A 14,255-nucleotide genomic window follows, 5' to 3' on the forward strand; every position below is an offset into this window, starting at 1 on the left:
TTCAATAAACCTGCTTTTCTCCTGTGTTCCAGTCTTCACAGCAGGCGTGAAGAGGAGGATCCCGATCCACCACATCACCCACTCCTGCTGCCATGGCACAGCACGGAGGGGAAAAGGAGGCAGGGTCTCAGAGGCAGGATAGGGGAAGCTGGTAAAGACAAAGAGCCACATCAAGAAGGCTTGCAGGCTTCTGTCCATGGCCTGCTGTGTAATAGCAACCTCAGGCATCCCAAGTGCCAAAATCCCTCCAATTCACCCCTAGATGGCTCAACACTCAGCACTCTCCTAAGCAGAACACCTGATGCACATCAGGCTGAGAAAGCACAATTGGGTATAAGGGGACTTGGAGCTGAGAAGGCAGTTGAGATCTCTAATCACAGTAACACACAGGTACCGTCATCTCCCCTGATTTCCACGCTGAGAAAGGGAGAGCAAGAGCAGCAGCTCTGGAAACAAGTACTTTACAGTAGTCTTTACAAGAAGTACTCAGGACACTCAGATCCCACTTGGGAAACCTGCCCCAGTTTAGATCTGACACAATTATAAAAATTCCACACAATCTCCACATTGTTAGCTCTGGGGAATCACAGACTGAGGCAGGGGAAAATGAGGCTAATTATCCTTTTCCAATATTCCCCATCCGTGTCTCGTTTCATTACGTAGTCCTTCAGCCTTCTGGAATGATCACTTGAGGAGCAAGCAACACTCACCTACAGGGGTTTGTAAAAAAACCTAACCCCTTTCTGAGGACAGGAGGAATATTTTGTCTGAATATTTTCTGGTGGACTTCTGTGCTTGAGCTGCCATGTTCTGGGTGTCTTCCACAGAGGCACTGTACAAGAGGCAGGCGATCCAGTCTGCAAGACCTTGACGCCACAGGAGTGCACATGTTCGGCACCTTCCAGGAAAGGATTAAGTTCTCACACAACCAAACCTCCAGACCACATCTGCCTGCACACTGGGTACCTATTTATTTTATGCTGGATTACCTGGTATAAAGCAGACAAAACTAAAATTAACAGCCTCCATCACTTTTCTAAATTCCAAACCTTGCTATTCAAACCAGGTGGGAGAAGCTGTTCCCTGGAAACTGAGCCTGTTCCCTGAAGCAACGCAGACAAGACCAGGCTGGAGTGACTGATAATTTTGTGGGCTGCCTATCTGCATGAAAGCTGCTGGCTGGATGTTAAAAAGAAACAGATCTGCTCAGAGCCAGCAAGGACCAAGCTGCCTGCTCAGCGCTGCTCCTCGCAGGTGTGTGCTGCTATCCAAGCACTCAGCCCAGGCTGCACCTCAAACCAATTCATCTGAAAACAAGCAGAGATGAATGGTGTTTCATCGTTAAATGCATAAAAAGTGGTTTTTGACACCCATGTCCTCACCTCATAAGCCTTGAGGGAAATGACTGATTTTCCATCATCTCCTGTATGACAGAGACCCTGTGACAGATGTAAAGACAACATGTGGACAGTGCTGCCATCCGAGATGCTGACCAAGCTCTCGAGCTCCTTTTGGGCTTCTGTTTGCTGCTTCCACAGGAGGCTGTCTAAATCCAAAAGGAAGTAGCACTTCAGTTACCAAGCTCCCACTGGGGCTTGCAATAGGTAAAGCCCATCAAACTTGAGTAGCTGACCCACAAGCGGGACACAAGGCTTCACTTCCCTGTTGACTGCAGCTTTATCCACCCCAGTTTTAAGTATCTCCAAGTAAGTCTTTGCTTTTTCTTTACATAACCGTTCTCTTGGTGACCCCAATCACACTGCCTTAAAACCCCAGCATGCGTTTGCATCTCAGTCTTGGAGGCATCCTATAGTTTTTATTTGTACCTGCCAAAAGGATTAGCTTCAAATCGTGGAATACACCTCCAAGTTGAGCAATCCAGGCAAACAGATGCAGCTGCTCTATGTGCGAGCCTGACCCTGTTAACCATGAGCAAGCACATCAAAAGCAACAGAGAGCCCTGCAACCCCACAACTCCTGCAAAGCACTGCAATGTTCCTGTTACAGGTCTCTCCTCTCGCCAAGGGAAGGAGTACCGTAGGTCTCAAGAGCCAGGGGTTCAAAATTCACTTACAGCTATGAACACTGCGCAGGAAGGTTACACAGATCGCAACAGGAGCCCACGCACTACAAAGCAAAAGTATCCCCATGGGGAAAAGGCCAGACTAAGCTTGACTCGGTTTGTAATGTGTTAATGAGATAGTAAGGCAGAGAACAGCTTTGCCTTCCCTTCAGGCTAACACAGAAACCCTCCTGCTTCAGAACCTCTTAGTTACAGGAAAAAAAAACCCAAACCATCTCGCAAGCTGCACTTTCCAGCAGGGGAAACCCTCAGGCCCAGGGGCTGCAAAGCAGGTGCTGCCAGCATCTCAGCAGACATCAAAAGCCCTGTGCTGAGCCTGGAGCTGTCAGAAATGAGGCAGCAGCTTGGAAGCAAGGCAAACACGGCAAGCAGCAAAGTGCTGGGACTGGATCTGAGGCCTCTGTGATGAAGGCATCAACAGAGGGACAAAATATCCCTTACTGATAGCAAAAGAGCCCCTGTGGGACCCGAATAGGTCACCAAGCACCTTCTGTTTCTAGATTTTTAAGAGTCATTAAATTATCTGAGTGCCAGATACAGAAACAGCATCTCCTCCCTTACCTACTGGGGAAGGATGGGATTTTTACTTCGGTATTTCCACACTAACTATACACAACACAAGCAGAAGACACTTGCAAGAACCTGAAGATGGGACAACACAGTTGGGTCATCCAGGTCCCAAAACTGATGCAGCACCCAGGTACTACAGCTTTGAAAGCTCTAGAAATGCCCAAGTTAACCTGGAGGCCAAGCCATCATTTTGGAGACACTTTGAGACTCCTCTCTTTTTTGGGAATCCCAGCTGAGCCTCCTTTTTCATCACGCTGATTACCAGCAAACACACAAATTAAACACTTCGACATGTTTATTCCTTAAACACATCAATCATTTCCTTAAAAGCTTCAAGCCATATTAGAAGCATAAGATGACTTTTGGGTGGGCATCTGCTCAGTCACTTTGGGATTTTCAAAAGCTAAAGGAAGAAGACAGGAGTCAGCATGTTGGTGAATGCCAGACAGGGCACTGGACAAAGCTGGCACTACCGTGTAACGCTTTTTAAGTTGCACCCGCTCTGTGCTTCAGCTCCCTCACCCAAGCAGAAGCCTCATCTGCCCATCTACTAATGAAAACCCTGAATCCGAGCTGCTCGCTAGGCCACTCCTCTTCTCAAAGCACATTAAGCAGACCATAACATGATTTACTTTAGAGGCAAGTGCTCTGGCTTTGAGTTCTGGCTAGGCTGGTCACACTGTTGATGAAGTTCTAACTTCTGCGGCTGCTTTTGAGAAAGGCAAATGCCTAACAAGTGACCCAGGACACAACACAGCTCCTGCTCACACACACTGACCTCATCTCTGGGCCACCCTGGTGCCAACCAGCCCTGTACAACATTAGGATTCCCCAAGGAAACTGTGAAGCATCAGGGAACGGATCCACACAGAGGAAAGGTTAAAAAAACGTGCCCCTGAGACGCTTTCATTTTTCAGCATCTTTTGAAAGGCAACATTTGCACTTACTGGCTTTCAAAAAAATAAAATCAATAGCTGTTTTCTAAATTGGAAAAAGCCAATCTAAACTGTGGATCACTGCAGCATGCTCTGACCTCTGAGAATAACAACGGCGTAAGGACAGGAACAGGCTGCTGCCTACGCTCCATTACGCCAAGATCAGCATTTTGGTGCTTGTTTGTGGTAAAGCAAGGAGTCACTGTTAGACTGCCACCTCTAAAGAGCAGTCACATTGGTATTCCGTGTAATTTTGGGTGGTTTGATTTGTCTTATGGTCTCAAGGCATCATCCCCAGGCTCCTACTACTCAGATTAAACTTCTGGAAATATCTTAAACACTGGTTTTCACTGTGCAAGCCTCATTGAGGAAGTGGTATGTTCCTGGAAAGCGGCTAGAAAACATTTCTCTAGAACCCCTTAGCCAAGGAGGACTGAAGATAAAACCCTATGAACATTTAGCATCATGAAACAAAAGTCCTCAGAGAGGCTGGGCTTTGCAGCCACTGAAATGCATTTGTCTCCCTTTTCCTAACGTTGCCTTGCTACTGCAGTCAAAGCCATTGCAAAAAACACACCACAATGTGAGTGGTTCCCTCCTCTGCCCCCATTAGTTCAGTTCATTGTGTCTCATATCTAACCTGACAACACTGTTCTACCTCATCCAGTGGAAGCCGCATATCCCTTGGTATCCACCTGAAACAAAAAAAAAAAGGGCAGGGCTTGCCAAATATCAGGCTTCAAGACAGATTTCAGGTAACGCTCCCCTGCCTCACCCACACGTGTAAGCAATACAGTAAAGGCTTTTGCAAAAAAACCACCTATGGAACACGTCACACACGCCAGCCTGGAGCTGACACCCACCACACCACCTACAGCATCAATACGAGAGTCACATCCAAACTCCTGACCTTCCTCCTGACTTTAAAAGCAGCCGTCCTGCACTCCGCATTGCACAAAACCCCACGAGCACAGAACAAATGACCAAGATTCACACCCTGCAGGAAACGTGAGGTGCTGCCAACCCCTCGCTATTATTCATCCGAGTTTCCTGAAAAGAATCACAAGGTAAGGAGAGAGTTAACAGTATGACATGTCCTCTCAGTGCTAATTAGCCTAACGCATCTGACTGAGCCATGCTGAGACCATGGAGCAAGAACACAGATGGACAATTACACATTTTTTAAATTTCTCTCTGTGCCAGCTTTAAATCCTGAGACTTGTGGGAGTAAATTCCCTGCTCTTTTCTCCCCTTGAAATACATTCTCAACCTCAGCATTCTCACCACTCCTGCTCAATGCCCGCCAGGAAGAAACAAAGGCAGTGGTTACTGCTCAGTTACGTTACCTGTCTTCAAAACAAAGCAATAAAATAAGAGGTAGTGTGCCAGACTCTTTGGCTTATACCCCCTTTGTTTCCGAACTCTGACACATCTGGTCAGTCTCAGTCGTCACGTAAGGAGCAGAGAGGACATCACAGCCACTTAGAAGGAAATCAGAGGCTGAAGGACGACTCTGGAAAGCTCGAGCTGTTCTCAGATCTCTGATCTGCTTCTCCTGCAGCCATTTCCACCTGCCCTCTCCTGAGAAGGGTTGGGACCAAGCGGACAAAGTTCTGGAAGAAGCCAGCAGATCTGGGGTTAGAGACAGCGTTAAGGACATAGGTGCCATTCCTTTATTCAACAAGCACACAGATGAACTAAGATTAAAAAAAGGAAAACCAGTATTTTAGTGATGAGAGGCAGCATCAAGAAATTCCCAAGAAGCAGCATCATACCACCGCAGAGAACTGAATTGTAACCCCAGCTCTGCTGCGCACAGGTCAGCGCTTCTCCTTGCCGCGAGGGAATAAATCAGTCCTCAACCAGCTCTGCACAGCTCTCCCGAGCAGCTCACCAGTGTGAAGAGTCCAGCAGCCCAGCTACCACCACAGCCTGGGCTCACACCTCACCACCCCACTCAGCCAGGCCTAACTTAAAGGATGCATTGACCTCGACGACTTTGTGGGACACCAAAAAAAAGCAGCTTTGGCCACAGCCTGTAGCCCTGCCTGCACAATTCAGTCATCAATGGCAATCCACACTACTGCCTGAGAAAGGGCTTCTTTTAACACAGGAAAGCCTCCTAACAAGAACCTGCCCTCAGCCATCTCACTTCACCTTTGCTTCTCCTGCTTGAAAGGTCATGAATTTCACCACCAAAACCCACCGATCCAACTTCAGGGCCATCTTCAGGTATTTAAGCTCCAACTTAAGAACAATCTCCTCTGAATCATCTTTTTTCTTTTTCTTGAATCCTTAAGGAAGGCTGCAAACCTGTGAAGCAGCAACAGAGAATGAGTAACGAGGTTTTTTCCCCAGGAACATCCTAGGTGATAACCATTTACAAACAGTAACAGATGAAAATGGGGTTCTCTTTCACCCCACACTTCCACTGTGGCAGATGAAGTATCAACCTCAGTCCGTATAAATCCCAGTAACTATTACAGTGATTTAAGTTTACAACTACTTGGTTATTAATCAGATACTTTATATACCTTTCCAAAGCTTCGTATTTTGCTCTTAAGATGCAACAGCTGCTGTGAACCATCGGTTTCCCTAACCCAGAACACAAGCTGCCTCTCAGCTCTCCCCAGCACACATCACCAGCCCAACTTGTTTCCTCACAGCACAGTGGACACACAAATAAAAGCAGTCCTGTTGCAGCAGACCAGAGGCTATTCCAAGTCCCAAATCCGGTCTCCTACAAGAGTCAACAGCAGGGAGCCCTTACCCAGAGATGGAGTTCACGTCTCACATAGAACAGCCCAGACAAATTGTTCTGACATGAGTTTGCCCGTTCCCTTCTGCGAAACTGCATGAACTTTTAAGTAAGTCACACACTCAGCATGACACTGCTTGTTGTCCAGTACGCTTGGCACTTGGCCCTTCCTAGCTTTATTTGGTACATGCAATGTGAGGGTATAGCTCGGATCCCTGGGTATCCTAAGCCATGAGACCCAGAAGCCTCAGTGAATCAGCAGAGGTCACCAAGTCCAGTGTGCCTCAGTTTCTGTATTTCCAAATGGGGAAAAAAAAACACTTCTTCAAAAAGTGCTTTGAGAGACATGGACAGAAAGTTCTGTAGGAAAGCTAAGGCTTTTCCTTCTTTACATCTGTAAATTCTTAAAGGACTTCAAACACAGAGCTTACTGCTCCTTTGTATACACCTCTGGACTAAAGGCCTTATTAACAACTATCTAAAAAAGCAAACAGTATCTGTGGAATTGGGTCATCATCTGTCCCTTGGAGCAAGAAAAAAAAAGATCATAATTCAGGCAGTTTTCACGGCTGTGCTTTAATGCTGAGAGCTCTCCCAGCGAGAGCACTGTGCAGGACTTGCTGCCCCACCAAACACGGCACTCCAGCACCATTCAAAGCAACTCTAAGCTTTAATCAAGCAAACATTGAAGAATACTTTCAAGAGCAGCCTGAATTAACCAGGAAACAGGCATTTAAAAAGCAGATAAATATTACCAAGCCCAACCTGAAAAGATGAGCTTCAAACTCAGCAAAATCTCATCCATCTGCTCAGCCTTCAAGTATGAAAGTAACCGGAGTTCACTGGACAAACATTGACCCACTATGCATGGTCCACAGTAAATCCCCAGCTCCCTGGCTGTAAATGCTTCAGGTTCAGGGCTCTGTGGTCTGGCAGTTTCTGACAGAGCAGTAAGAGTGATGCCTTCAGCACTTATCAGCTGCTTGGCAGGAGGAAGACACACCGTGCAATGAAGTACTGGCTGGAGTTTTGCACTTGCCTATCCCAGCATCTAGAGAGCAGAAGGGAGCTCACACTGGAGACACGGAGAGGAGACCTTGAAACACCTTCCTGAAACACTTCTGCACGGACCCAGGCCCAGCGGCCACACAGCTTGCGTGACAACTCTGGCCCCAGATGTGGCGAGAAGCCAGGAACTCCTCACATCACAGGAACACCTGCCAGACACGTGAGAGCGCTGAAACTGAATCATAGTGTGCAACCTCAGGGAAGCAGCTCAAGAAAAAAAGCTCGGGGGTTAATGCAAAATCTGATCTGCAAGTTCTCCTCCAGGGCTCAGGAGCAATTGACTCCCAGAAGTTAGCTCTTTGCCACCTACCAGTGGTGAGGACTGAGCGAGAAGGGCCCACACTGCAGAGGTCCGAGGCCATCGCTGAACTTGCTGGGAGTCTTTCTGGATTCCAGAACGGCACTCCTGGAGAAGACAGCCTTGTGGGAAAGTAAAGGGAGCTGTGGCAGAAGGCCTTGCCGAATTTCAGGAAGAGACGGGCTCGGTTTAAAGAAAGCCAAGGGCCAAAGTAGTTTGGACTGCCAAAGGGAAAACAAGCCTCATCACACAGCAACCGCATTTTGCAGCAGATAAACCCTGGTGCTAAGGATGCACCTCCCTATTAATACAACCACACGTCCTGCATCGTAAGGCAAGTTCATAAATCAGAGGCTTCAAAGGGGCTTCAAGCTCCTCTGCCAGTGAGAGGTGACTTGGTGGTGCAAGCTGCCTTTGCAAACTGCTCCCACTGCCCAGTTACAGCCATTTGGGTGACAGTCACCTGCTGCTCCTCATCTATTTAACACCAGGGAGGAAAGAAAAGCCAGCAGAAGAGTTACAGCTGGAAAACACAGCAATCATTTAAAGACTGTTTCTAGTTCCAGGATTCAACAGCTTTGGTTTTCACAAGGTAATGCTAAATCACGTCTTTTATAAAATTAAAAGCTACTAAAGTTAATTTATTTGGTGATTTGTAGTACCCTGAACCCAAAGTTCAGCATAAGCAACTGATACAAGCACAGACTAATCACGGTGGACATTAAGTGCAATAATAACCTACGAGGGAATTGAGGCTTTGAAGAAGGTCTTTAACTATTCCAGCATAGCCCTGGAGCTGAGACTTCTTCCAAGAGACTTCTGCTACTCCAACCATGCAAGACAGATTATACCACCTTACAGGAGAAAATAAACTGTTCTGCAACATGAGATCAGGGCTAAACGATCTTCTGTTAGGAGCTTCAATGAGCAGACTGCTGAAATTTGTGCCCTGAATCTATCCGTGCTTAAATACTGATCTAAATTCTTCCCAAGCTTTCAAAAGAGCAGCACTCAGAAGTAGCCTCAAACCATTTAGAAAGGAAAGCAGCGGAGGCAGCTCTCATTCCAGCTCTTTCAGTCCAGAAGTGCACACACACAACTTTGTAACCAACAATTTACCAGCTGCCTCCCCAGGCAAGGAAGTCGGCGTTCGGTACTCAGAGCATTTGCAGAGCCCAGGGTCGTGCAAAGACAACCTCCTGCTGTTCTGAAGAAAAAGCAGCCCTCTGGCTCTCGTTACAGGGTAATACCGGTAGCTGCAAGCAGCGATGACTCCTTATATCCTACCCACAGCCAACAGTGTAACGCATTTACAGACGCAAGATGCAGCAAACACCACAAAAGCTTCAGCTCTGAATGTCACAAAAAATCAAGGGGGCAAAAAGCACTGCAGGATTTTTCCTGTTATCAAAGAGCCAAGGAATGCAGCATGTTGTAACTCTGGTACCAGCAAAAAAAGAGGCCTCCAGACCTCACTGCAAACTTTCTGGTGCCGGCTCTGCAACTGGGTGATACAGCGGCTGCTGCAAACAGAAAAAAACACATTAGCCTTGCAGAAATTAGAGTCCCAGTGTAACCCAGGATCCAGCTTCTTGCTTATTTGATCAAAAATTAGTAAAAACTTGTATCCACTCCTTTGCAGTTCCCCAAGGGAAACAGTCGCAGTACAAAGGACACTAGAACAGCAACTGGTGCAGAAAAATATGGCTTTATCTAGCTTAGCAACAGCTACTAAAACACTATGGGTAAGATACTGATGTCAAAACCACAAATTCAGCATCTTAGGAGTCCTGGACAAGTTCTGTTCTCATAAGGCAAGCGACTTTTTGAAGGACAGAGAAAGTTTCCGCAACTCCTTCAACTGATATTACCAATACAAGCAAGAGGAGCACTGGTAAAGCCAAAATCTAGAATGCCAGAATTGGACCAACATCTGAGTAATTCCGCGCTTAAATCACAATTATCTGGGCTTCAAGGCAGACATTTTCACTAGCTCCCTACCTTAAAGGGTCCTATACTTCACAAAAAAATGCACAAAAAAGCTCCTTTCCACAAGAGTGGAAATCAGTGCCCGTGTCAGGGCATGACACTGATCCAGAGCACACAGATGGACATGTCCAGATGTCAGCTAAGACTGCACGCTGACTTCACGCAGCCCCAGAGCACCAGGAACACAGTTCTGCCGTATGCCATCTGATGAGACATCAGAACCCAACACGGCCCTTGGATGACAGGCCTGCAATCAGCTTCATTCATTCTCACCTGGTAGGACATCATGTTTGAACCAGAAAAGCCAGGAGCGAAACAAGCCGGCTGCTGAGGAGGAAAGTGTGCACGAGAAGACAAAATTTCTGTCTGTAATTCTGCTACAGACTTTTATCTGTCCACAGGAAAGACTTAGCTTTTCCTTCGTAGAAAGGGTATGACGGATACGCTCTCTCAGAAAAGCTGCAGTGGCACGGTTCCTTGCCATTTCTGCAGTGAATGAAGGGTATTCCTACAGCCTGGACCATGCAGGGAAATAGGAAAGTTGCTGCTATGACTCAGGGCTCTCCTCAGATTTTTCAAACGGCTCAGCAGCGCTGACGAGAAAAGCAAGAGCGGCAGAAGCCTCTGATCTCTGCTCCCCCCTCCAGGTTCAGGCAGCACGGTCGTTATTGCTGGGAACTGCTGCCCTCTGCTGTCACACAAAACAGGCGCGAAATTCTCATCGAACAAAACCAGGTTCACAGCTCTCAATAAAAAAAAAAAAAAGATACAACATGGTATTAACCACAAGGTCACAGTGCATTCAGATTTCAAGGGGGTTCACCCAGGCCCCTCGGTTTTGGTCTTACCCATTTATAAAATGCCTGCCCCTCTTTGCAGCACATCCAAAGAGGCATCTTACAAGCCAAACTGAGCCTGAAGGATGACTTTCCCTAGCCCATCGCCTTGTTGCAGCTGTCTCAGAGGTAAAAGCACTCAACCATCAGTCCGTTCAGCAAAACACCTCTCACTGCCTGCAGGTCTTCACAGCGGACTGTGCACATCGCCAGAGAAAGTGCCAGCAAATATCCTGCCCCCAGCACAGGAGCTGGTACTACCTAGGAATAAAACCCATTCCTGCCATCCCTGTGGGGCCATACACGGTCCTCTCCTTGTCTCAGCCTTCACAGTGGCAGTGCCACCAGGAAGCTTTGTCAAACCGTTTTAAACACTAAACAGATGGGGAAGCCTCAGTGAATTTACAGGTTGATGGTGAACAACGACTGAGGTCTGCACATAAGGACACTCTGCAGTCCACGAGGAGAAAAATCTTGGCCTCGTTTTCCTTGGAGTCTGTATGATGTCATGTATCTCACGATGGAAAAAAAGCGTGAAGAGAAAAGGAGAAGACACCTCATGCTCCACAGCACATCCCCAGCCTGGCAGCAGCAGAGCAGCACCCGATTTGCTCCGAGCCCGCAGCAGACACGCGGCACCTGCCCGCTTACCTGACCTCCTCACCAGCGAAATCAAACACTTTGGTGATTGTCACTTTTCCTGAATCTTTTGACTTCTCAGACTCTTTCGGTTTCTCCTGAAGCTTGCTCCCACTCTTCTCTTCTTCAGCCTGTGAAATATATGAGGGAGAACACAAAACAATACATTTACAGAGCCGAGCAAAATTATCTCTCCAAGGAGCCGAGGACTCAATGCAGACCTCAGGCAGCCCTGTCATTTAGGCTGGTCAAAGTCATCCACAGACCAGAACAACGAAATAAATGGCCCTAGCACAAGGAGGAAATTCTCCACTTTGGTTCCAGGTTCTCACTGGAGCTCAAAGATCAAACCAGATCCAAAATGAAATTGCAATTAAATGTAGGAAGGAGCAAGAAGTAGGAGGGCGGTTAGTAGGTCGAGAGAGGTTCTCCTCCCGCTCTACTCTGCCCTGGTGAGACCGCATCTGGAATATTGTGTCCAGTTCTGGGCCCCTCAGTTCAAGGACAGGAACTGCTGGAGAGAGTCCAGCGTAGGGCTACAAAGATGATCAAGGGAGTGGAGCATCTCCCTTCTGAGGAGCGGCTGAGGGAGCTGGGGCTCTTTAGTTTGCAGAAGAGGAGACTGAGGGGAGACCTCATCAATGTTTATAAATATTTAAAGGGTGAGTGTCACGAGGATGGAGCCAGGCTCTTCTCGGTGACAAACAATGATAGGACAAGGGGTAATGGACACAAACTGGAACACAGGAGGTTCCACTTCAATTGGAGAAGAAACTTCTTCTCAGTGAGGGTGACAGAGCCCTGGCCCAGGCTGCCCAGAGAGGTTGTGGAGTCTCCTTCTCTGCAGACATTCAAAACCCGCCTGGACGCCTTCCTGTGTAACCTCATCTGGGTGTTCCTGCTCCGGCAGGGGGATTGGACTGGATGAGCTTTGGAGGTCCCTTCTAATCCCTGACGTTCTGGGATTCTGTGATTCTGTGAAGAATGCATGGCTGTGGTTCAGAACACAAAGAAAAGCCTGAAGACTCGGATCTCCCAAACCAAGCAGCGCCAGGCAGTAAAGGGTGGATTGCACAGAAATATGTTCATTTTTACTCAAGAATGCAGAACACCATCCATCAGCAAAAAAAAAGGCTGATCTCTGTAGAGACGCCTGAAGCTGCTTGTCAATAACGTCTCTTTAACTTGAGAGGCAAATCTCTATTAAGCAATCTGTCAACACCACCTCTTAATTTACTCAGTCACAACTAGAGCTTTAACTGCATACATGAAAACAAGCCCAGACTGTACAAATAATCAAAACAAACCCCAAAATTCATGCTCTACATCAAGCACACACCGCAGAGATCTCCAAGCAGACAACTGAAGTCCAAATTAAGACGTTCACAAAGAGAACAAAGGAACTGCATCTCTCCATGAATTATTCCAGGCTATGGGGGAACTTGCAAAGACCACTCAAGTTTCAGCAACCTGCCCACAAAAACAGAATTGCTCAGAAGAAAGCATTTCCTCTCTCCTTCTCTCTAATCCCACCTGTAACCACTCCAGCTGTCCAGGCAGCAAGAGCTGAGGTGCAGAGGAGCAGGAGGCTGGAGAGTAAAGGACAACTCTTCTGAAAGTCGCTAGCAAAACTTAAACATTTACACTTGCCCTGGAACCTTCCAACAGCTGTAGAGAGAAGCTTCACGCAATGAGAGCTGCACTCATCAGGCATCACTGAGCTGACAGTCCAGACTTCTGTTACAAAATACTTTTTTGGCTGACCACTCAACCCAAAAAAGGACAATTCTAGCAACAGAGGGTCGGGTTTGGTGTCTTCTTCCATTCCAGCACATTCACTGAGAGATTTTGCAAGGCAAACAGGTGCACTTGGTTATGTTAATGGGGCTTGTAAAGAAAACTGGACGAAGCTAAACTTGTTCAAGGATCGAGGAAAGGCACAGAGATGTCAGCACAGGTCTCTTCTCTTTTACAGGCACACACAGACACACTCTCTCAGACCAAACCTCACTGTGCTACTCCTGGGTCACAGGCAGAACCCAGGACCAGGAAGAGGAGCCACCACGGCTCCATGGGACAGGGCGAGATGCTGACAAGCAGCTCCAAAAGCAGGTCACAGACCTCCCGAGCTGGAAGGAGACCAGCAGCTTGGTTTGCCCCTCAATGGGGCTCCAGGCTTACAAAGCAGATGGGGCAGGGGTGAACCCAGCCTCTTCCCAGCTCTGCCTGACAGCTGGTACCAGCAAGAACCAACGCTGTGTGCTCCAAGGCTTCAGGCCCTTCCCACACCCCCTGGGTGAAGGCCCAGGCCCCCGTTACCTTCGCAGCTTGTGTCACTTGTGTGGCAGCCCCCGCTTTAGGTTTCTGTCCCACATCGCTAAGGAACCTGGCCCAAAGAGCGTCCTCCTTCTTTTTTTCTTCTTCTTCGCTGTTTAATTCCACCTGCTCTACATTATCTACTTCCTCTTCCTCCTCCTCCTTCTCTTCATTCTGCAGAGGCTTTTCTTCCTCTTTCTCATCTGGCTCCAACAAGAGACCTCCTTTCTTCTTCTTCCTGGAAACAGATGCCAAAAAAACCCACATACACATCTATGTGTACACACCGAGGTCCTGCAACACTGCTCTAGAGCTGAGCCATAAGCACAGGAGAAACAACACACCGCTTCATATTCTCACCAAGCCATTCTACCCGGGAGGTTTCCCTCAATCCTGGGGGGTGAAGTTACTTAATTAAAAGATGCTGCTGTCCAGAAAACAGAGCGAGACTGAAGCAGGCAGGGCCCTGCAGGACGGGCAGGTGTGTGCGTGTACCTGCAGGTACACAACAGACACTGGGGTACTGCAGGAACCACGAGAGGAGAACTCGGGCAGGACAAAAACCAATGAACTGTAAACATACAGGAGTTTTCTCCCACCAAAAAGTGCTTTGCGCTTAAAAAGGTTTATTCAAAGGAAAATAAGCAGCTATCGGGGTGGGTTTCCAGACATGGTCTCTTTCAAGCCGGAGAGTCTCCACCTCTGCCGTTAAAGCGGAACGAAGACAAGCGTTCAGCGCCCTCAGCGCTGCGCCCCGCGGCTC

The 14,255-nt window shown here is 47.7% G+C and overlaps 1 protein-coding gene across 1 annotated transcript in view; it reads right to left on the minus strand.

Moving 5' to 3' along the window:
* Positions 1-13,730, minus strand: part of LOC104542900 (craniofacial development protein 1-like) — a gene marked incomplete at its 5' end in the record, with an annotated part of 17,832 nt that extends 4,102 nt beyond the window's left edge. The window contains 2 exons of the mRNA XM_010187363.1: positions 11,189-11,307; positions 13,496-13,730. Coding sequence (XP_010185665.1) covers positions 11,189-11,307; positions 13,496-13,730 — 354 coding nt within the window. The remainder of the gene's footprint in view (positions 1-11,188; positions 11,308-13,495) is intronic.
* Positions 13,731-14,255: the final 525 nt, after the last annotated feature.

Source organism: Mesitornis unicolor, unplaced genomic scaffold (assembly GCF_000695765.1).
Source record: "Mesitornis unicolor isolate BGI_N332 unplaced genomic scaffold, ASM69576v1 scaffold9186, whole genome shotgun sequence".
Taxonomy (NCBI): Eukaryota; Metazoa; Chordata; class Aves; order Mesitornithiformes; family Mesitornithidae; genus Mesitornis; species Mesitornis unicolor.